This window comes from Taudactylus pleione, unplaced genomic scaffold, assembly GCF_031769625.1.
Source record: "Taudactylus pleione unplaced genomic scaffold, aTauple2 ptg000054l, whole genome shotgun sequence".
NCBI classification, from domain to species: Eukaryota; Metazoa; Chordata; class Amphibia; order Anura; family Myobatrachidae; genus Taudactylus; species Taudactylus pleione.
The window spans coordinates 3,281,737-3,305,577 of record NW_028284456.1 but is presented as its reverse complement, the minus strand read 5'-3'; the positions used below and the strand labels follow the sequence as shown (position 1 = coordinate 3,305,577).

Genomic DNA, 23,841 nt, shown 5'->3' with positions numbered 1-23,841 from the left:
TAAGAAATCTTCTCACATTATTGAACAGTATTTTTTGTGTGTCCAGACAAAACTAATGTTTCTATTATAGTGGAAACCATCCCCAGGGTAGCCAGCAGTGTTATTGTTATGGAAAATGATGGGCACAAATAGATTAGTTTGTACCCCCGGTTACAGACTACCAGCACTGGACTGAAAAGTGCTGGCACTCTTCCTACCTCACCCTACACTATGAAAAGCAGGGTACTTAAAAAGTGTGGGATTCTTGGATTAACACTATTGTTCTAGTATAATGGACACAATGAAACCATAGTTTACAATAAAGTTTAACTGAATTGAAATAAAAAAAATTAAAATAAAATGAGAGAAAATGTTTCACTTATCACGTTGGATTGAATAAGCCTCACAGTGTTAATAGTTCCAATATCTGATTCTGAATTTTGTTTTTATAGCTTCAGTCTAGATTCTTTTTCTTAAAAAAGATTGTACATCTGAAACTTTGACAACAGTAATGGCTTTCTTAACCATTTATCATTATCAATCTGCAGGCTATGGTTTAGAGGTTGATATGTGGGCTACTGGAGTTATCTTGTATATTCTACTTTGTGGATTTCCACCTTTCCGAAGTCCAGAACGCAATCATGAAGAACTGTTCCAGACCATACAGTGTGGTGAATATGAATTCACATCACCATACTGGGATAACATCTCTGATGGTAAAAGGATAATAGTTATGTAATACACAACTCTTGCTGGCAGATGGTAATAAAACAGGTGCACTGTAGCCAATAGTGCATACCCATAGTAATCAATAAAACTCAGCCATTTCTTATATTCTGTCATTAGTATTATCTATATAATAATCGGCTAAGGACACACCTAGTATAGTTTGCGCAGTGAAGTGAAATTAGTGAAATTTTTACAACTATTCTACAGGATATTTTCCTCATCACGCATTTGGTCACTCATAATTATTTATTATTGTTTATTTATTAACATTTCTTATACAAAGTGTGGCTATTAAATAACAAGACTGTTCTAGTAAAAAATAAACCATATTGCGTCAGTTACAAAGCAATGGGGGAACATTGACCTTGGACTATCCCATAATAGTTTGGCAAGTTTCACCTCTCATACACAGATAGTTTGCTGTCACATAGCGTTCGAAGTAGTTGTGTTTATCACATGCGTCGTAAATATGCTTAGTTCAAAAGTTGAGCAACTTAATATTTTTAGTTAAATTGCACAAAATACCCATCAAATCTTTCCGTATGTTATCAGAGGCAGATTGTAATTCACGTGCATGTGTGTTTGCGTGGTACAAAAGATTTCGTGACGGTCGTGAGGATGTCAAAGATGATGAACATCCTGGAAGACATTGCACGTCAAAAAACAAATGAAAATTGAGAAAACTGTTTGAAATGACCGTCAACTCAGAATGATGAATCAACATTACTACAAAAATGTTCTAGCAATTTTGCAGGAAAGAATCAGAAGAAAAAGGCCAGAGTTGTGGAAAAATGGTTTCATCCTCCATCAGGACAAGGCTCCAGCCCACTCAGCTCTCTCAGTTTTTTGCTGAGAAACAGATTGCAGTGCTAGAACCAGGGGCATATCTATAATGGGTGCAGGGTGTGTGGGGCACACGGGCCCCTGGGTCCAGGGCGTCCCCTCTGCACACACACTGCACCCATATTAGGTTAAACACCTGTCCGTGGTCCCGCGTCGGGTGTCAGCGCTGACAGAACACTGAAAAATAGCCGCCGCGCTCATTTTTCCGGCGTTCTGCGCATGCGCAGTAGACTCCGGGTACACTCTAGTGCCCAGAGTCTACTAATGCTTCGGTGGCTGGCCAACCGCGTCAGGCGGCTGCCGGTCACCGGGGAGAGAGGAGGGGGCCCCGCACGGGGAGTGCCCACATGGGCCCCCTCCTCTCTTAAGAAGCCCCTGGCTATAACGCCCTCCATACTCGCCAGACCTAGCACCGTGTGACTTCTTTCTTTTTCTTAAAGTCAAATCTGTACTCAAGGGAATCCGTTTTCACTGAGGTAAAGAAGAAAACGACGGTACTGTTGAGACAGCTGACAGATAATGAGCTACAGCACGGCTTTGACCATTGGCATATAAGAATCCAGCAGTGTGTGGATGCAAAAGGGGAGTACACAGAAGGGGAATGGAATTAAAATGTACTTAATATAATGAAACATAAATTATAACATCAGTCCCGTTATTTAATAGCCACACCTCGTACAGCAGCAGCATATATTTTGCGCTTTTACATTTGGGAACAAAACAGTAATAGAACAAGCTAAGTTATAACAGACCGACAAAGAGGTAAGACTGCTCTGCCCGCAAGCTTACAATCTATACTGAAATATTTGTCTTGATCCAATCTCAGAACATGAAAACTGTATTGCTGGAACACCTCAAACAACACAAAGTTAGATATTAGCTACATTTTGCAACTAAATTTAGCACTGACAGTACAACATGCACCAGTAGATCCATGTCACTGGTACGCAGAATGTACCATTTATTAATGTATAGAAATATCCTGGATTCAAAAATTGTAAGTGTTTTCATCTTAACAACTTTTAGATTGTAAATGCTTGGACAATAAAAGCAATAGGTAGATTCAAATCATTCTCTATCCTTTAATGTAAATACAATGGTGGGTGTAGCAGCAGTTATTGGCGTGTAGCATCCGAGGCTGAGCAACAGTGATACTTTTGCTCCAAGATATGGCTGTTTGTGTATTGATTATTGCAGAATAGTTTTCTAGATAATTTGCACATCCCCAAAACATAATGTTATAAAGTCAATTTAAATAACCTATTTTTCTTTAAATGCTCTAGCAGCAGATATCAGCCTGTCACCCAAGTAGTACAGCATCTTATAATTTATCTAAGAATAAAAACACGGACAACCATATCTGGCATTTAAAGGTTAGCAATTTATTAAATTGACATAAAGTATGGTGGCAAAGGAAAGGACACCCAGTTGATCAATGACCACCCAGCCTAATGCAAATTGAGATTTTACCACAGCTTATACCGGCAAGCAAACAAGTTCCCGACTCCCATGTCAATACACTCCCAGGCCTGCTAGAATGATGGTGCCGCTGACCCCAGTAGGGTACAGTCAGCCTACCCAGTGTATTGAAGGAGAGCGCACCTAAATTATGCAGCAAGATGACCACTGGGCTGCCGTGCATTCCCTGCCATGCAAGGCTCCCACTAAAGAGCCAAGCTGCCACCATACAACCTTAACCAAACTTCCTCAACCCTAAAATTACTCTCCAAACTCTCTGTCTTCTTTATTTTTAAACTACAGAATGCTAAATGTAGCAGACTTCAGACAGGAATCACCAACAGAAAATTGAGATAGCAGAGAGGAAAACTGCAGGATTTGTTTTTCAAAATAGCCTAAAAACACTTTTTCCAGTTACAGTCCTTTTGCTATCTCTTTACTTCAGCCATTAGGGAAACAAACAGAGTCTGCATTGATATTAACCCATTTGCTGCAGAGAATGGGTGAGTCTCGTACTCTGCATATACCTTTAAACTGGAAACTTTACCTTCTCCCTATGATCCTGATGACTAATTTGAAGAATGGGCAGCCGGGGAGGTCACAGATGGGGGAAGATCGCCACAATCCTAGCGTCCATAAATTTAAGGGAATACAGATTTAATAAGGTATGTACCCTCTTTAAAATGATAGGACCCCTTAGTACTTAGGTCCCTGTGATCAACAGACAATATTACCCAGTTCTATTGAAAAATTTAGTTTCTATAGACTTTAGAAGGTAATGGATATTCCCTACCTCCTCACATTGACCCAAACACACATGGAGACCCTTTCATGGGCTTGATGACAAGTATTTTGGCATTGTGCAGTCAATGCTGTAGCTGTAAACAGAGTTTCTCTCTGGTTCCCGCGCACATGATGTCACAGGACGAACATCGAGGGAGAACTGGAGCCAGATGTCGGACATGTCCTATGGAAGTGCTCTCTGCCTCTTCCCAGGCATCCTGCAAAGCAGAAAAGAATGCAGTTGGGGCAGCAACTGTGCTGTCCCCTCAGTCTTTATTCCTGCACAACACCATCAGTTGCACAGCCACCATCATGCTTTTGACACTGTAGTGGTAGGGCTGTGATTAAAGTTAAACACACCTTCACTCGAGAATTCTCCTTGGGGGAAGGTATATAATGTCACCAAGTATGGTGATAGGTAAATAACAACTCCTTGTGTGTAGTGTTTTAAGCAGGTTTGACCTATTTGGCCACTTTAGTCCTGCTGAGACTTTTTTTGCTATGGTAATTTGCCATAAGTGTTATGTGCTACGGACTTACCTCTCAACTGTCCCAGTGTAGCCAGGACTGTTTCCATTCTAGGGAACTCTCCTGCAGGCCCACCAGCTTCCATCTTCGTCCCAGCTGGCAGAATATTAGGAGGTATGTCCTGGGCAGTGCAGCAGTGAATGGGTGCAGCACAAACAAGCCACTTGTGTATGTGTGAGTGTCAATGCTATGGTGTTTTCAATGGAAGGTTAAGGGTACTCAGAATTACAAACACAAAGGAGAAAATTGATAAGATAGAAAATATAACAGTAGAACTCTCTCCATGTATGCGGGCCTGTTAGCATTCTGTCACTTTCTCTACTTTTATGTCTCTATAGCTATGTATCACTGCGCCATCTAGAGGATATTCCAATAGTGCTAACGGCAAGTTTTCTCTTTAATTGCAGAAGCTAAAGATCTGATCAACAGATTGTTGGTGCTGAATCCCAGGAAGAGATTCACAGCCAGGTGTGTTTTGCAGCACAGCTGGGTTAGGTCACAAGGAAAAATGAATGATCGAAATTTGCAGAGAGAAGTTACCATTAATATTGAGCGTCATTTCCGAAACCGCCGTCAGAAGGAGAACTCATATGGCAACCTGTAATTTTATTGTTTAATATGATCTTTTCATGACCACTTTAGTGAAATATTTTTATTAGGTAACTGATTGAATATCATAGCACACCTCACAAGCGTATTAAAACATTTGCAATTGTTGATTTCAAGTTTGAAGTAAAAAATAAAAAAGAGCTTGGGGGAGAACATTTTTATAGAATATAGCCCAGCCTTTTTATACAGGAAAACAAACTCAAAATTGCTAGATAAGTATATCTTAGAAGAGTAAGCTGTTCTGTAATTATACATTTTTAATTAAGGCTTTGGTTTGTTGCTTTGTATTGATTGACTTGATTTAATTCATTTGTACACTTTACCCTGAGGTTGAGCTTCTGTATTTAATTTTACTTTCAATGACAGATGTATCACTGCACCTCGGGCTTGTCACTTGTTTGTCATTTTCATCTATTTTGGAAATTTTGTGTGTTATTTTGTCTCATTAGAAAATGATTATGGCTTATCTGCTATAAATATGCGCTTTTTTGTATTACCTTCAATGGAAAGTTTGAAAAATGCATTCAGAAAACATGATATAAAAGAGTAGAATATGAAAGATGTCCATTTGCAAGTATACAAGTCAAACACAAGCCATGATTATCCACAGCGGTATGTCTAGTAAAAGTAAAGATGTGCGTCGACCCCCGGGTTTTGGTTTTGGATCTGGATTCATCTTCGTGTTTTCGTTTTGCAAAACCACCCTAACTTGTTTTGGGTTTGGTTTTGGATCTGTATTTAGTTTTTTTTAAAAAACAAACAGCTACAATTACATCATTTTGACCAGTTAGCATGCCATCCAAAACCAGAGTTTGGTGTTTTGAAATCTGAGTTCCGAACTGCGAGAAGATCTGAACCGGGACTTGGTTCGACTATGAACCCCTAAATTCGGTTGTTGTTGGTTCTCTGAGAAACAGACCCGCACATCTCTATGTAAAAGTCACACGTTTCTATTGACATCATTGTCTTCATGTGCATCATAACTTTGGCTGTTCTTGGTATAGCTCATTCAAATTGTTGCACACCTCAGAAAACTGTTGGTTATATGATAAACTAAATTTTCCTATACACTTGTTTTTTTAAAAAAGGGTTTTCTATTGACATTTATTGCAGCGATTGGAAATCTTGTATTGCTGAATAAAAAGAGGAGACTTACTGCTTCGCCAGCCAGTCCTGCATGTATCTGCACATTCATGGTCTGGCTTTGCTCCGTGGCCTCGAATAAAGGACTTAAGCTTCCAGTTCTAGTTTCACTACAAATGAAAGAAAAATTAGAATAGTAATAAAAAAAATAGGAAAAAAATATATCTTGCTATCCTTAACTATATTAAAATAATAAAACCTTTTTCTTGTAAGGATCTTCTGCTATACTTGATAGGAGGACAAGCACCTTGTTGTTTTTGTTAAATAGGCTTTGCATGGGGGAGGGGGAGCCTTTTTCGGATCGACCTGGCGAAAGCTATCGCTGGCAATATCTGCCAATAGCTATCCCTGGAAAGGTAGCTTTATTGGGTGTGGTATAATAGATAGACAGTTAATAGGTCGACACCAGATGGTCAACATGCAATATGTCGACATGGACAAAGGGTCGACATGGACAAAAGGTTGACTGACAAATGGTCGACAGTGCAGAAGGTGGACAGGTTTAAAATGTCAACATGTTTAGGTGGTCGACACACAAATGGCTGACACACTTTTTTTTATTCAACCCTAACCCTCCCCCTAGTCACTTTCTCTAACCCTTCCCCTGGTGCCTAACCCTAACTACTGCTTAAACCTAACCCTAGCCTACCCCTCTCCCTAGTGCCTACCCCAGTGGTTCCAAACTTGAGTGCTGTGGCACCCTAGGCTGCCTCAGGGCATCTGCAGGGGTGACAAAGTTTGGTGGTCGAGTACCAAATCAAATTATTTATGGTCAATGTGATAGGCAAAACCAATGCTAATAGCTGCAAATCATATGTGGATAAACAGAAGTACAAACCTGTCCACTACCACATAACTGAAACTAAAGAAGACAGTTAAGCACAATTTACTTAATGAGAAATTCAGCAAAAATTATTACATTAAGACATTTTTGGAGTTGTGGTGCCATGAAAAAAATACTGATACTGTAGCGAACCATGATTCAAGTAAGTTTGGGAACCACTGGCCTAACCCTAATCGTCTCCTGTGGCTGCCTAGACCTAACCCTCGCCTACATGCCTAACCCTCATCCTTACCTTAAAAATGTTGATAAACCATGGAAAAACCTTTTGACCATCTGGTGTCGACCTATTGACTGTCGATCTTCCATCCTGATACCAGCTTTATTATATAAGGAGAGCTTTCTCATATATAAGGAAAAGACCTATTCCTGGCTAAAACACACGTTTTTGCTGGAGAAACAGATTTTCTCCCTATAATAGACACACAGGGTTAAATTTACAAAGAATCGTGTCTGGTCCGAGTTGAAACACTTACAGCATCGCTGCAACACGGGAGACTTTTGACAGCAGAAACACTCAAATTTACCAAGAATCGTGTTTTGCTGAATCATGATTTTCAATGCTGTATGTGTTTGTGTATATCTTTGTAGAAAAAATAGAAAAAAAATTGCCTGGGGTTCCCCCCAAAGGCATAACCAGCCCCGAGCTCTGTGAGCCAGTCCTGGTTCTAAAGATATGGGGGACAATATGTGTAGGGGTCCCCTGTACTTTATGAACCAGCACTGGGCTCTGTGAGTCCACAGGCCAGGGGTGCAGGGAAGAGCCCGGTGCTTCAGCCAAGGCCTGGGGTGCTCAGGAGAGGGGTGATCCCTTTATTAGGGGGGTTCCCACCTCCCCTGGGATTCCCGACCTGGGCTGACTAGTTTAGGATGATAATGCTTTGGCCAGGGGACCCGGTGAAAGGGTTCTCTGGCTGTGGCATTACACTCCCGACTAGTTTGAACTTGGTGTGGGTTTTAAAAAATACTGGGAACCTCATGCAATTTTTCCCCCTTATTTTTAAAACCAGGATTGCCTCACAGAGCCCAGTGCAGGTTCAGAAAAGAAACAAAGTTAAACCCAGGCGCTTCAAGAGTTTACAAAAATACCTTCAATCTCAATGTGGCTGTATGAGGAAGTAATCCACATAAATATAAAGAGATAAAATAGGAAAAAGGACAGTTGCAGAGAATGGAGGTTATAGTCAAAATGTACTCAAATCAGTTGTCCAAAGAAGTATATACACATTTATTTATAAAACAATCACATTGAAAATATCAGTAAAAAAGAACAATAGTTAAAATCTATTAATAATATTGGACATATAATGTATAATCCCTAGGTATGGCCCAATGTAAAGTATTCTCCTTTCTCCCAAAAAATTAGGAATAAAGATGCAATCTTTACCGCAAAGTCACTAAATAGTGGTAAGGCTTATTAGCCTGTATAATGGATAGAAAGGATTCTTGCAAAGAAGTATTACTACCTGCAAACTCCTGTCCCTTGTTGCAGAAATATATGGCAAAGGTCAGTGAGTAAAAAACCTATTGTCTATATGTTGATGCGCTCAACCCGAACTGCGGGGAGCATCTAGTGATGGTGGCTGTCCTTTGATATTCCTGGGGTCACAGGCGTAGCGGCGAACAGACCCGGCTCAGTGCCGCTTACAACTCCAGCTGTAGGAGTTTCAGAGGAATATAACTAGGTGTTATGCCCGGGGCTGTGATGGTCGTTTCGCCTAGTATTCCATGTGCCGTCAGGCAGTACGGTGGTAGGAATAAGTCCGTTCCTCCTTAAAGTTTCCAAATGGGCCCTTGCTCGGGGATAGAGTAAAAATACCCCTGGGAGATGAAGGTGGCCTGACGCTGCCGGCAAACAGCCGCAGTCTTGTAATTGCGGACAGGAGTTGTAGCGGGCCATGTCCACGGGATTGCTTTAGCGTGTATAGCACCTACGCATTTCAACGTCTCAGGGACATCTTTTTCAAGGTGGATAAAATATGGGGGACCCCTACACATTTTGTCTACGTATTTTTAGAACTAGGACTGGCTCACAGAGCCCGAGGCTGGTTATGCTTTTGGGGGGGAACCACATGTCGGATTTTTTACACTTAACCCTTTTTTGGTTATTTACAGGCAGAAACATACACGGATCACACTGATCTGTGTATGTTTCTGCTATACACACATCTCATGGGGTAGTTTATTTAAAACTTCTATTTTGGACCGAGTTTGCTAAATTACACCTGTGATTATAATCATGATTCTTGGTAAATTCCTGTGTTGTATTCCTGTCTTCGGAAAGTACCTGTGAGTTTAGGCGATAACCCATGTTTTGCAGAGTTTCATGACAATTTATCTTACCTGAGTTTGCCTTTAGTTAATTTGCGAGTTGTAAAAAATTACAAAACACACCCGTGATTGATATATTGACCAGATACAATTCTTAGCAAATGTACCCCATAAAGTATAAAAAGTAAACTAATGTGAAGATTGCATAGTTGCATAGAAACATAGAATACAGGTAGCAGATAATATTGTGTTAGGGCAGAGCAGTAGTATAAACTTGTTTAAATAATTATTGTTTGTTCCCTATAAACTGCTGGAAGTATTGTAATCAACATTTGTATTTATAATCTGTAGAGTATTGCATTGATTCTACATGTGTCAAGAGTAAAATATACTTTCAAATAATAGATACAGGAGAAAAGTTTATTACGCTCATGTGTTTTAATAGTATTTTAATGATATTTGCATAATTATATGCATGATTTTACCTGAGTGTTTCCATGCTATTGCCAAATAGTAAAAAGCTTCTTATGTTACCCTGGAAACTGCATGCAGGTTATTGGTTATCTAATTGGAATCCTGGACAACTGCCGTTTATTTAATTAGCGGTTTAATGGAATGTAAGCAACTGTTCTCTGTTATCACACATTTCTCATTCAGCAGCTGGTTAGTTGTGGTATCATCTGGGGAAAGTAAAATAGGGAGGAAATTCCATAATATAACATCATCATTTCTGTTAAACTCTTTTATTTAATGTTTTTTAAGCTTTAAACATACATAAATGGGCTAAAATGCAGCTCAAATTCCCGAGAATGAATCTATACTTTCTAGAATATCATTACACACTATAGTTGTAAATTCAAATATTGTGGAATTTGTATTCTATGATTATGGCTGGAAAGATGGCTGCCCGTTCATCCATTTGTGTGGTGTGCTTGGTTTTAACTTAAAGGCAAATTCTACTAGCAAAACATGCAAAATTTGATCCCACATGTGGATTAAGGAATATTTCTCGGGGATAGTTTTGAAAATTGTGCTCATAGCTATATATTTTCAGTAGCACTTTATATATAGGGGCTCATTTAGAGGTGGACATATTAGCAGAGTATCAGTAGGTGTACGGGGATCCAGAGCCTATTAACTTGAGACCGCTGGACCCATAACCTAATAGCAGAACTGTGTAACAGTGCAGTGCGCAGCAGTGATGCTGGATGTAGTAGTCCCCCAGACAATTTACCTACAAAGAGGTAATACACTTGGTAAAGTATATATGATGTTGTGTGTCTTGTGCAGTTGTTTGGTGCTGATGGTCAGTTAGTCCAAACGTGGTACAGCTTAACCAGTTCTTAGGTTCAGTGAAACAGGTAGAACAACAAGTAGCATAAGACACAGGGATATGACAGTTGAAACTTAAAACTGTAGCATAAAGAAGCAGCCTGGAGCTTTAGGGTGCCAATAGGCGTTGTAGTTTGCCAGGCGTCTGAGCGGTAAATGGACATCGAATGTTAGGAGTATGCCCACACACTATAGAGGTGGTGATATACTGTACTTGCTGTGTTTGTATAGGCTCGGCACAGCTAGCATGTTGGAGAGTCTTGGAGCCATGTCTAGTCGGCATGAATACCAGGGATAAAGATGCATGGAGACGATGAGCATGTGCAATAACATATGTTCATGGTTACTCCTCTCACTGAGCTCTGGCAGGTCCTAGAGACCACCTGCTCAGCTTACTTGTCTGCATTGAGGATGCAGGCAGCACCAGAGCGCTCCTGATCGTACAGGACATGTCACAGAGATCCCTGGCACCCGCTGCGGTGATCATAGCTGGGAACGTGACTTGTGACAGGACACTTCTGCACTCCAAACGTATGTAGAAAAAAAATTATAAGTATATTTACACACAAATGTTGAGTTGTATGCATCTCAAGATGTGTCCAGCTCAAAAACAGTAGCAATAGCACCAGGCACACTCCGGCATAACAGGTCTGTATACTTGTCCCCCATGATAATGTAGAGGTAGTGTAGAGATGGGGCTTGGCTGTGGTGGTAGGAAATGCATTACTCTCTTTCTTCACAATATGATGTAATAAAGTGTTACATTGTCTTACAAGTTTTATAGAAATCATAGACACATTTTCAATATATGATGTAATTAAATACAAACACAAGTACAAAATATAAATACAAACAATATATTCAATAAAATAGTTGTCATCATCATTATTGTGTTCATGGCACCAATCATCTACAAAATACACACTGCCTAAAAGGTGTATCCGCTAATGTGTCCACATTATATTATGTTACAGTTACTGTAATCAGCCTATGCTGGTCCTCCCCTAATCACCACAGTTCTGCTGCCCCAGAGGTGTTAGGGGATGTACGTCAATAAAATGCAGAAATCTATGGACGTACAGTATGACTACATATGTTTGGTGCTCAGGCGCAATATGGGAGACTAGCATATGTCCAACTCTTAAGTGTGCCCCATAATGTCTATAGCGCACAGAGATCTAGGGGAAATGTACAGGAGGTGTAGAAATTATGGGATTTTGTATCAATAAATTTTATTTTATATTTGTCTCATTTTCTGTATAGAAATATTCAATAAATATATTGAATTATCGTGTTTCATAGTCTTATTCCCAGATTTTATAGTGTTTTGAACCTCAACACTATCAAAGTATGAACATTTTGCTTATTCACAAAATATGCATTTTATGACAGAAGGTTAAATTAAGGAATACTATTACTTATTACTATGTTCACCCTGCAGTATTGCCTAAATTCATTAATGAGTCAGATCATATATACAGTGTACAGATCATATATACAGTCAGATCATATATACAGCGTACAGATCATATATACAGTCAGATCATATATACAGTGTACAGATCATATATACAGTCAGATCATATATACAGTGTACAGATCATATATACAGTCAGATCATATATACAGCCAGATCATATATACAGTGTACAGATCATATATACAGTCAGATCATCTATACAGCGTACAGATCATATATACAGTCAGATCATATATACAGTGTACAGATCATATATACAGTCAGATCATATATACAGTGTACAGATCATATATACAGTCAGATCATATATACAGCCAGATCATATATACAGTGTACAGATCATATATACAGTCAGATCATCTATACAGTGTACAGATCATATATACAGTCAGATCATATATACAGTGTACAAATAAGAGGCGGTGCTATGGTAAAAGTAGCTGAATGAATATGGACTGCCTAGCCCCAATACTGTAGGAATCTTTATAGGTTTCTTTCAAGTAATTAAAATTTTATTTTTTTTTAGATCTAGATTTTATTCCAGTTTTAAGGGGCCTATCCATTACACGACCAGGAGGTTTTGGTCGCATTGTTCACAAAGCCATGCAATGGATAGCTGGCAAGGATCAGTTTTGCACGTGCACACTGGGTCCTTGCCGACCCCGACGATCTACGGAAAATGCTGGTCAACCTGACGACGATCGTCAGGGCCAGATTAAGGCTTGTGGAGGCCCCCAGGAGTACCCCTAGTAGTAATCCCCCTCTATGCTGTGTCCCCCAGTAGTGGTCCCAGCAGTGTGCAGTCCCCCTAGTAGTAATCCCCCTCTATGCTGTGTCCCCCAGTAGCAGTCTGCTCCAGCAGTGCCCCCAGTAGCAGTCCCCGCTCAACAGTAATCCCCCCAGGAGTACCCCTAGTAGTAATCCCCAACTATGCTGTGTCCCCCAGTAGTGGTCCCATCAGTGTGCAGTCCCCCTAGTAGTCCCCCCTGCAGTGCCCCGAGTAGTACCCCCTACAGTGCCCCGAGTAGTAGTAGTACCCCCTGCAGTGCCCCTAGTAGTAGTACCCCCCAGCAGTGCCCCTTATAGTACCCCCTGCAGTGCTCCTAGTAGTAGTAGTACCCCCCCAGCAGTGCCCCTTGTAGAACCCCCTGCAGTGCCCCTAGTAGTAGTAGTAGTACCCCCCAGCAGTGCCCCTTGTAGTACCCCCTGCAGTGCCCCTAGTAGTACCTCCCCAGCAGTGCCCCTTGTAGTACCCCCTGCAGTGCCCCTAGTAGTAGTAGTACCCCCCCTGCAGTGCCCCTAGTAGTAGTAGTACCCCCACCAGACACACACAAAATAACAACTTCCACTTACCTTAATCCCCGCTCCGTCGTCTGCTCCTCCGTCCGGTCGGCTCTGCATGATGGGAGATCCCCCATCAGCCACTGCGGGAGCCGGAATACGGAGGCTCCGGTAGTGGGAGCAGCAGCCAATGAGAGTCTGACTCTCATCGGCTGCTAAACCAAACACACAGCTGCCGGTGCCGGCGGCTGTGTGTTTGTGTTGTGTAGTCCGGATGGCACTTATGTGCCATCCGCACTACCGCCCTGCCCAAGCTGATGCAGCAGCACTGACTGTGCTGCTGTATGCAGCTGCAGAGCGCCCTCCTCCCGGGAACAGGCCGGCACCTGTTATCGGCAGGGTCACATCGACCCTGTGTGGGGGCCCTCTGTGTGTGGGGGCCCAGGGACGACCGCCCCTGTCGCCTCCTCCTTAATCCGGCCCTGACGATCGTCAGGTTCCCCATGTTCCAAGATAGGAGGTCGGGATCCTGCACTGAAAGACGTTCAGTGAATGCCGTTCAGTGCGGGCACCGCACCCGGTTACCTGAAGGACTGAACGCTGGACGTTCACTTTTTCAGGTCGCCTAATGGATAGGCCCCGTTAGAGACAAAATGAGCATTACATGTTCTGCAAGCATGGTGCCTAAGGAGGTAAGATACTTCACTTGTACAACAAGAAACTGAACCAATTGTTGCATGAAAGGGAGGAGGGGGTGGGGCTTTGGCAACATGGTAAAGGACATATGGGAGAAGGATGGGGGAAAAGGGAAGGAAGTAATCCAAAAGGACATAGGACGCAGGCAGAATTCAAAAGAAAGGTACCTGAAGGATGTGTAATGAGGCGCAAGGCTCCCAGACCTTCCTAAAGGAGATCTGAAAAAACATTTGTCATGAATTCCATTTGGTACGTATACCAAATCCTGGACTTGACTGTGTGTAAATTAGGGGCCAAGGGTTGTTTCCAGGAAAAAACATCTGACAGGTTACAGTGGAGATAATAGGCTGTCTGATTAGTTTTTTTAGATGACGGGTCACAGAAGGGACATTCAGTGAAAAAAGAAAATCTTTAGGTTAAAGCAGGACATCTACTTTTAGAAGGTTGTAACCAAACCCCCTAATCTCTTTCCAAGCATCTGTGTACAAAAACGCAGCATCGATCACAGATCACTCGATGTTAGCAGTCCTGAGTAACTCAATGGTTGCGCAGAATGGCCGTGGGAAATAAAACATCAGAGCCATGTTTACTGGATTGCAGACGCAGGATGTGACACGCCCACGACATGGTGGCGACACTCCACGTTACAACCCTAAATGTTCCCTGACTGCAAATAAATAGTCGCTGTGAGCGGCTATGGTAGTGTACCTTGACACATGTGCAATGCGACTCTCAACTGCGAAAACATTGGCATAGTGTACAACTCAGTCAGGCCCACTAAGTGATAGCGCTTAATAGGCCTGATTCTCAGACACACGCTAAAGCGCATGCAGCAGTGTTTATTGGCGTTTTTTTGTCTGCAACTTTATGCAAATGCTGCTGCAAACTCCTTACCTTGTGTACATCCATTCAGTCGAATGTACAAGGACTGAGACGCCCAGCTTCAGCGTCCGTGCAAGCTATAAAACCGGTTGGTATGTCCCTATACAGCACCATTGGTCACACCATAGAAACTTGCACCTGCCTTATACTTCTGTGTGTCTGAACACACCTGTGACACTGCCATAACACGACGGACCATTTTTGTGTTAATTTCTAGCCAAATGCCAGAAACGCCCATCACTTTTCCACGACATTCTGAGTGGGCGTACACTCTGTATAATGCAGGCACCATAGAACTTAGAATTTTTTGTGCATGAGCAATTACAAATAAAATCACATTGCATGCAGATTGTGTGCTGCTCTAAATCAGGCCCAATGTGTCTTGGGCTGTATGAAAAAAAAATGTGTGATATCACACAGAAATACCAGTTTTCAAGGGCTTTTCTCACAACTATTAAGCATCCCAAGAATCTATGGGCCTGATTCATCATGGATTGCAATTGCAACCACGTACGCAGATCGCCTGATGGTGCGTATTACACATGCGTATGCACAGCAGTGCGCGTGCGCAGGATAGCATTTTGATAGCACTACGGTCAAGCACGTAGATAGAAATGCCATGCAGAGTGAGTGACAGCATCTGGGGGTGGTGACAGGGGAATGGCTGGAGAAACGCAGTCGTTCCTGTCCGTTTGAACGCCGTTGCATGGGCGTGCATAACTTAGCCACTGCGGTGGCAAACACAGCTTGTGTACTCACTGTGTGCGACAACACTTGCAAATTCTGAGACAGGTCAGAGCTGCTGTAATTTTGCGTGAGGGACCGATGTTAATCTATGGTACTGATATATACGCAGGACTGTGAGGTATTAAGGATGTGAGAAAGCGGTAGTGGGCATCTCTATGCTGGCTGAGCGGTTGCAAACATTAGCATACAGAATTTTCAAAGCAGAACTGCGTGCGATTAAGCATCCGTGATCGCTATAGCCATGCTGGATCAGGCCCTATGTATGGGACAAGCTCCTCTCATAGGTTTCTATGGACGCCGTTAAACTGTGAAATTTACCAAGCTCTGGAATAGCCCTTGTAGCTAATACCATCTTAAGCCATTGTATCTTATGGGCTACATTCCACAAAATAATTCTGTTAATCTCGACTAGCATATGTGCAGTCTCACACCCAGGGTCATACAAATAAATAGTAATTTCAGGAGTTAAACTCCATGTAGAATGCACAACTGGGTCTGTTGCTACAGCTAATACTATACTCCTATCTATTTCACCTTCTCAGGATGCTGATAGCTGGTGATCAGTACTATCATTAATCTTTTTTCATTTTTTTATTATATTAAAATATTATAATTTATATATTTACAGTTCCACATGCACAATAGTGACTGACAATGTTCTCTGACCGCTGACAACAAATATTGCAGGGGAGCTGAGTATCAATGAGCTGTCCCCGTGAACTTTTCTGGATAAACTGGGGTAAAATACGATTTTCTATCTCTGTGATAAGTAGATAGAATCTTTAGGTCATTGCTTTGGCTTAGTAAATAGGATCATTACACAGAAAGCTCATAGCCACAGACAAGAACAAATCAACAAGATCCAAAATGGTCTGGAGACAGGCACCAGCAATGCCAGCTAACCTGGATAACACTGAGGAAAGCTAGTTTCCTGAAAAAGATGTAGAATAAAAAAACTGACATAGCAAAAGCCTAGGTTTCAATCACTCAACTCAACTGAAAAATGAGAGTCTATAGCAATGGTTCTTATGTTATCCCAGGACACCAGGTGACTAAAATAAAAGTTTTAAGTGTTTATCCTATCAAAGTATTAAATGTAACCCTATTGTTGACTAACCTCAATTAAAATCCTTTAAAAGAAACCTGTATGTATGCCTACTGAAACACAATATCAGGCGCGCACGCAGGGGGGGTTTCCGAGTACCTGGAAACCCCCCCCCTTGGCCAGGGGCAGATTGGGCCAGCGGGTTCCCTTTCACCTCTGTCGGGCCACTTTGCACTGACTGTCCAGCGGCTCTGATGACCGCTGCCACGATCGGAACTCAGCTCCGATCGGGCAGCTGTCATGAACTTTTGCGCATGCAGGTCCTTCAGCAATAATATGTGATGGCCGCGGGAGGGCTGCTGCGGATGCCGAGCCGCTGCAGTTCCTCCATGGGCCATTGCGGAGCACGTGAGAGACACCTCACGGCTCCGCCTCCATGGTTAGTGTGCATTTGCTGTGCGGCTGGAGGCTGTCACCGTTGGGCAGGGGATGAAGCCAGCCAGTGATATACTGAAAAGCTACATTGCCTTGTCTGTCTGTGATATACACCAGGGCACCATAGAACTGTGGCTGTGAAAGCAGTATGCGAGATCATGCCCACCGAAGATGCCAGCAGTAAGTAGTGGGACTGACAAATTTTTATTTTGTGTGGTTGCTGAAAGAAGCTTGTGTATTTTTTGTGTTATATCAGCAAAAGGATCTGCCCCCTCCTAAGAATCTGTTTTAATTGTTTATCTACCATTTCATCATGTACACCAATATGGTTGTTCCATTTTTAATAATATCATTAGGAGAAAAATAGGTCAGTGGGAAGCATCAGAGGGGTAGGGCCATACATGTAATTGAATCATGCCATTAGAATGAGCAGCCATCGTTTTGGTGCACACGCCCCTTTGTCAAGGTGACGCACCACTATGGCATAATAGTATATTTTAATTTTAGTTCAAATGTTGAAATTGCACTGGTAGTTTACATTTTGTTCATACATACTGTTACACATAGTGCATAATCAAGTTTTATGCCCAGATGCCTTGTTATTTATATTATTTATAGTTATTTATATTAAAACACTTGAAGTACACAATAAAGTGTATGTTGCAGGCTTATTCTGGTTAGACTTTTTTGTCACTGGTTCTGTAACCAATTATTTGGAAACCCCCCTTTCAAAATCCTGTGTTTGCCACTGAATATTAAACATACAAAGTTAGTGCAGGATGTGCTCATACTGTTCAATTTTTTTAGTTGATTAAGGGCCCAGTTATCAGCAACATGATAAATTCCCCAAAACCTATCATTCCTTATTGTTGCTATTTGCACGGGATTTTAGAATTGGTTTTCGGGCAATCTATCATGGCCTCTTAGCCGAGACAGTTGCTGTGATCATCTTAAAAACTCTGATTTACCTCACTGCTGACTAGACTATGGCTGATATTAATCATAGTGAAGTTATATTTTACATTTGTTACACGGGTATGGACAGGGGGAGAGTAGACGACATGGATTCGGGCTCTCACCATAATTATTATATTTATTTTTTATTTAACAATTATCTGGAATATAATGATCGACTAACTTTAATGTATACATAGGGGGAGGGGCCCTAGATTGCACACCCTAAGCACAATATGAGGTGCTACCTGCTGAGACTTGTAGTGCTGCAAGCATAAAGAGACAAATGCAAGTGCACACTCTAACCATGCTGAACCTGATAATATAACTGCTAAATAGCATCCAAGAGGTTCTTTGCATAATAATGGCCATAAGTATGGGCCTGCTCACTGCATCCCATAATTATGACCATTATTATGCAAATAACCTCTTTGATGCTATTTAGCAGTTATATTATTAGGTTCAGCATGGTTAGAGTGTGCACTTGCATTTGTAACTTTAATGTATATTGGTTATGTGTTCCAGAAATGTATACTGTTGTATTTCCATTGACTGCACTATAATTGATATTTCTCATGTTTGTAGTTGATATGCTTCAATAAAGGAGAAAATTTGATACAAAAAAAATAAAATATAGCCTTGTTACTTAAGGGCTTGAAAAATAGGCCCCATGGAGTATTGAATTAATGCAGAGTATACAATGCTTTATTTTGGTAAAATTACCCTACGTGAACAAAGGAATGCAGATATCAAGGCACTCCCCACATCATGAATTCCATTCACAGTATAAAGGATGGGCTATTGCTTCATCTACTAATACACTGCCTAATCTCCTTCTGTATGCCTTTTGATAGCTGAGCAGTATTATCTCCTGTATATATTAAACAAAGCTGCTCAGGTGCTGCCACCATCCAGTAAGATGCCTCATTCAGTCACCCCTCCTGAGTCCATGACTTAGTGACCAGGGAAAGGAACACCCAACCAACTCTTACATCACAAGGTTCGAAGGACAAACAGCCCAGCTCTATTACCCTTCAGTACAAGCACTGCCCATACTGGAGATTTTATAATGGAGAATTCTCACAGAAGCACTATATCAGTGTTGGCTAACCTTGACACTCCAGCTGTTGTGGAACTATATATCCCAGCATGCCCTGCCACAGTTTTAGCATGCCCTAATAGCAAAACTGTAGCAGTGCATGCTGGGTTATGTAGTTCCATAGGCAAACGCAGGGGGGTTTCCGTCTGCCTGGAAACCCCCCTTCCCAGCAGACACCATTACCACAATAGAAATAGTAATATAATAGAATTTTATTAGTGCTGCATGTTCTTGGAATGGTGCCCACATCTAAAATAAAAGCATTCAGCTCAGGCAGGATGGACCTACTGCCGCACCTAATGGCTTACTGTGATCGCTGGTCCAGTATATGCTGGAATTATAAACCACAATACACTATGTATGACACATATCATGGGTTACAGTGATCGCTGGTCCTGTATATGCTAGAACTTATGACACACAATACACTTTGTATGACGCATATTAAAGCAGGTTGTGCTAATTATGCCCTCCTCATGGACTCACCACACTCTAAAATCAAGCATTTGGAAACCCCCCTCTATAAATCCTGTGTTTGCCACTGAGTTCCATAACAGCTGGAGTGTCAAGGTTAGCCAACACTGCACTATATGATGGCAATAGAGTGCAAACTAAGGAACTGTTGCTTTTTTGGTGACATTCTTATCTTTTCTGCAATAAATGGCCTAGCCCTTGATGATATAGCAATGGAGAATTTAATGTGATTGGATTTAGAATTGGTGAGTTAAGTTGTCCTTCAAAATGTTGTGATGATGCCCTGTCATCTCTAGTTATATCCCAAATTGCAGCATGGAATATATAATTACTACAAGATGTTAGTGGACTAGAAGTAGAAAGAGGCTTCAAGAACATTATCCTAATTTATATAAAAGAAAATGGATTGCTTTCAAGATACAGCTGTTTACATCATCTGATTAAATAATTCATATAGCAACAGAGGTTTAGATTGTGACTATTAGTAACAGGTTTTTACTGACAGGACTAATTTAATTACTTTAAATTAATGGATTATTATATAAATGTCAACGTAACAGTACATTTTGCTGCTTCTAAATGCAATTAAGTGCTCTAAAATGTATTAAGAATAAACTCATCACCGTGAAATCAAACTTATTTTAATAAAGTAAAGGTGCAAGCTGTGCAGTTCCCATATTACAAAGATACATTATTCTTCTTTGCTCTTTTCCAGGGAAGAAAGAGAAAATTTCAGAGTTCGTACATAGGTTCGTACACCCTACTTTCTTTGCAGTATAAAAGAAAGTAGGGTGTATAGTTTATAGGAGTGCACTTAGGAGAGGGAGGGTTTCCTGTTGTACAGAAGCCTCTCACCCTATAATCACCTCAGTTCTATGATCTCCTATAAGTGTCTGCATTAAAAAAGACTGAAATGCTTTGTCTGAAGCCTAAGACTAATTTTGTGATGATTCAACACATTTTTCTATATTATATTTTGGCTCGGGTATATTATTATGTTTTGACTTTTGTGTGTTCTATAATTTTAGGGGGAAAAAAGTTATTCTTTACAGTTTATTATTGGTTGCTCAGAGTGAAGCGAGACACTGGGTGATCTCTTTATGAAATTTCTCCACCTTTTTTGCCAGAGAAAGAGGATAGAACAGCTTCCTTGTCTTTAACAACAGGGATACCGCAGAGAATCATTGGTTTCTCTTGTGGTCCCTATATTTTTTCAGTTTACTGTGTCCCTATGGTTTGCCATGGGACTACAGTGTCTGCTTAATGTAACAGCTGGAGGGCCTTACCTCTACATGGCAATGGCAGCTGGAAAAGCATTCAAACTACAGTGGACATGCATGGACACTGGTGACAGTGACCCTTCGCTGCACTGATAAAATCTGTATTGCAGTGATAAGTGACTTTTAGTTAGCGCGTGGCCTACATACGAGTACACCTTCAGGGTGAGTAACCGTCACAGTAACCTATTTATTTTTTTTTTCACATTAACTGGACGTCAGTGAAGATTTGTATTTATTTTGGAGATTGTATTAATTTACAAGGTATTAAATTCATTTAGCAAGACAGATGGATTTATGTGTAGGTTCAATATAATTTGATCTTTTATGAATATTATTTATAAGAGTTTACTATGAATGTGATTTTTTTTTTTTACATTATTGTACAACTTACTTTATGCCTCATTCTTTTTGGTTAGTTAAACATACATTATTACATTTATATACAATGTGTGTTTTCTTTCTTTGTTCCAAAATCAAGCATTGGGAAAACCCTCCAGAAATCCTGCACTGTCCCTGGTTTATGTGGCAGACAGTAGTTTCTAATATTTCTTTTGTATGTGGAGTTTTACCTGTTTCCTATTACAGTCTCTGTAGTACATGACCCAACTAGCCTCATATGCAGTGGTGTAGCTAGGGTGGTTCCAGTGGAGCATGAGCTCTGGGCGTCAAAATGGACAGAGGTCGCCTTCCAGGGTTCCCAAATCATGGGGCGCTGCACAGTATGACAGCCGTCTATTAGTTTTATCTTGGTTTGTTTGCTCTGTATCCTAAATAAGTGACGGATCTGAGATCCGTTTCTACATTTCATGCTCCCGCAAGCTGCCCAGATTGCTTCCCCACCGGCCCTCCCATCTCTGTGATCATCTTCTGTTAGCTCCCGTTTCCGGTCACATTGATTACATTCACTTCTCACCTCTATAATTCCCTCCCCTCTCTACCCTGTGATCGGCTCTTTGTCCCTGTCCTCTCCTTTCTTATTGGCTTCTGTAACCACCCCTCTTTGATCGACTCTTTGTCCCTCCCCTCTCCTTTCATATTGGCCTCTGTCACCTCCCCTCTCTGATCGGCACTTTCCTCTCCTTTTCTTAATGGCTTCTATCACTGGTCCTCTCTGATTAACTTTGCCCCTCTCCTCTCCTTTTCTTATTGGCTTCTGTCACCTCCCCTCTCTGATCGGCACTTTCCTCTTCCCTCTCCTCTTTGATCCCCTCCCTCCTTCTCCCCTCATTCATTCATGGACTTCAATGGACTTAAAAGTAGAGATGTGCACCCCGTGTTTTGGTTTTGGATCTGGATCTACCCTGTTTTGGATCTGAATTGGTTTTGCCAAAACCTCACCTCCTTGTTTTGGTTTTGGATCTGGATTTTTTCTTAAAAAATCATAAAAACAGCTAAAATCACATAAAATGGGCCTGTTTTTGTTCCTACAGTATAATTAACCTCAATAACATTTATTTCCAGTAATTTCCAATCAATTTTGACCACCTCACAATATTATTTGCTTCATCTAGTTAAGGCCAAAAGGTTGCATTGAGCTAGCTGGCTGACTAAGCTAAGTGACACAGTGGGCGGCACTAACATGTGGCAGTTCACTTTCTAATTTCCAACACGGATACAGTGTGTTATATAGTGTGGGTTGGATATGCCAATAGTGCACTTACTGTTACAGCAGTGTTGGCAGAGCGGGGTTGCTGATGGTGTCCTCAGTACATGGAATGGCAGTGCTGCAGTGCTGGCAGTGTCCTCAGTGAAGGGTACCGGTGATGTCGGCAGTGCGGGGGTGCCAGCGGTGTCTTTAGTGCAGGATTGCTGGCTGTGTCGGCAGTGCGGAAGTGCCAGTGGTGTCTTTAGTGCAGGTTTGCTGGCTGTGTCGGCAGTGCGGGGGTGCCAGCGGTATCTTAGTGCAGGTTTGCTGGCTGTATCTGCAGTGCGGGGGTGCCAGCGGTGTCCTCATTGCAGGTTTGCTGACTGTGTCAGCAGTGCAGGGGTTGCTGGCAGTGTCCTCAGTACATGGAATAGCAGTGCTGGCAGTATTCTCAGTGAAGGGTACCGGTGGTGTCGGCAGAGCGGGGGTGCCAGCTGCGTCCTCATTGCAGGTTTCCTGACTGTGTCGACAGTGCAGGAGTGTTCTCAATGCAGGGTGCCGGCGGTGTCGGCAGAGCGGGGGTGCCAGCGGTGTCCTCAGTGCAGGTTTGCTGACTGTGTCGGCAGTGCAGGGGTGCTAGTGGTGTCCTCAGTGTGGGAGTGTTGGCAGTGACGGCAGTGTGGGGGTCGCTAACATAGGGCAGCAGTGCAGGAGTGTTGGCAGCGGTGGTGTCGGCAGCGGGGGATGCTGCCAGTGGGGGTGCCGGCGGTGTCGGCACCGGGGGGGGGGCGCCTGTGTCAGGCGGCGGGGGATGGTGGGCGCCATCTTCTTTTCCTCTTTTGTGCTGTTTTTAATGAGCTTAATGCTGATTGGCAGAGAGCCGTGACAGACGGCTCTCTCAGCCAATCAGCGTTAAGCCCGCTCAAAACAAAACCTCGCGACTTGACAGAGGGGTCGCAAGGTTTTGCCTCGGGTTAGGGATCCAGGGCGGGCAGGGAGATCCGAGCTGTGCTCGGATCGCCCCGGATCCCCGAAATTCGGGTGAGTTCGGATCTCTGAGATCCAAACCCGCTCATCTCTACTTAAAAGTGACACATACAAGGTAGGAGTTTAAAAAAAGTCACTGCTTTGCTATTTAAAGTAATGTAGGTGTTCCCAAGCATGACCACAAAATGTTATTTGAAAGGTCTTTTAAAAATTATTAGGAGACCTGAAATAATAATAATGGTGGTAGACAGAACATGATTAGTAGTACTCACATTAATATAGGTGCAATGTATGGAGCTTCCCATAGGTGTTCCCACTCCAGTGAAAGCTGCTTGGGGCAGTAATTGCAGTAATAAGCTGTGCACCCTGTGGAATCTCAC

At 42.0% G+C, this 23,841-nt stretch overlaps 1 protein-coding gene across 1 annotated transcript in view; it reads left to right on the top strand.

The window, feature by feature from the left end:
- Positions 1–4,924, top strand: part of DCLK3 (doublecortin like kinase 3) — a 52,332-nt gene extending 47,408 nt beyond the window's left edge. The window contains exons 4-5 of the mRNA XM_088464404.1: positions 528–695; positions 4,728–4,924. Of these exons, the coding sequence (XP_088320530.1) occupies positions 528–695; positions 4,728–4,924 (365 nt within the window). The remainder of the gene's footprint in view (positions 1–527; positions 696–4,727) is intronic.
- The last annotated feature ends 18,917 nt before the right edge of the window (positions 4,925–23,841 follow it).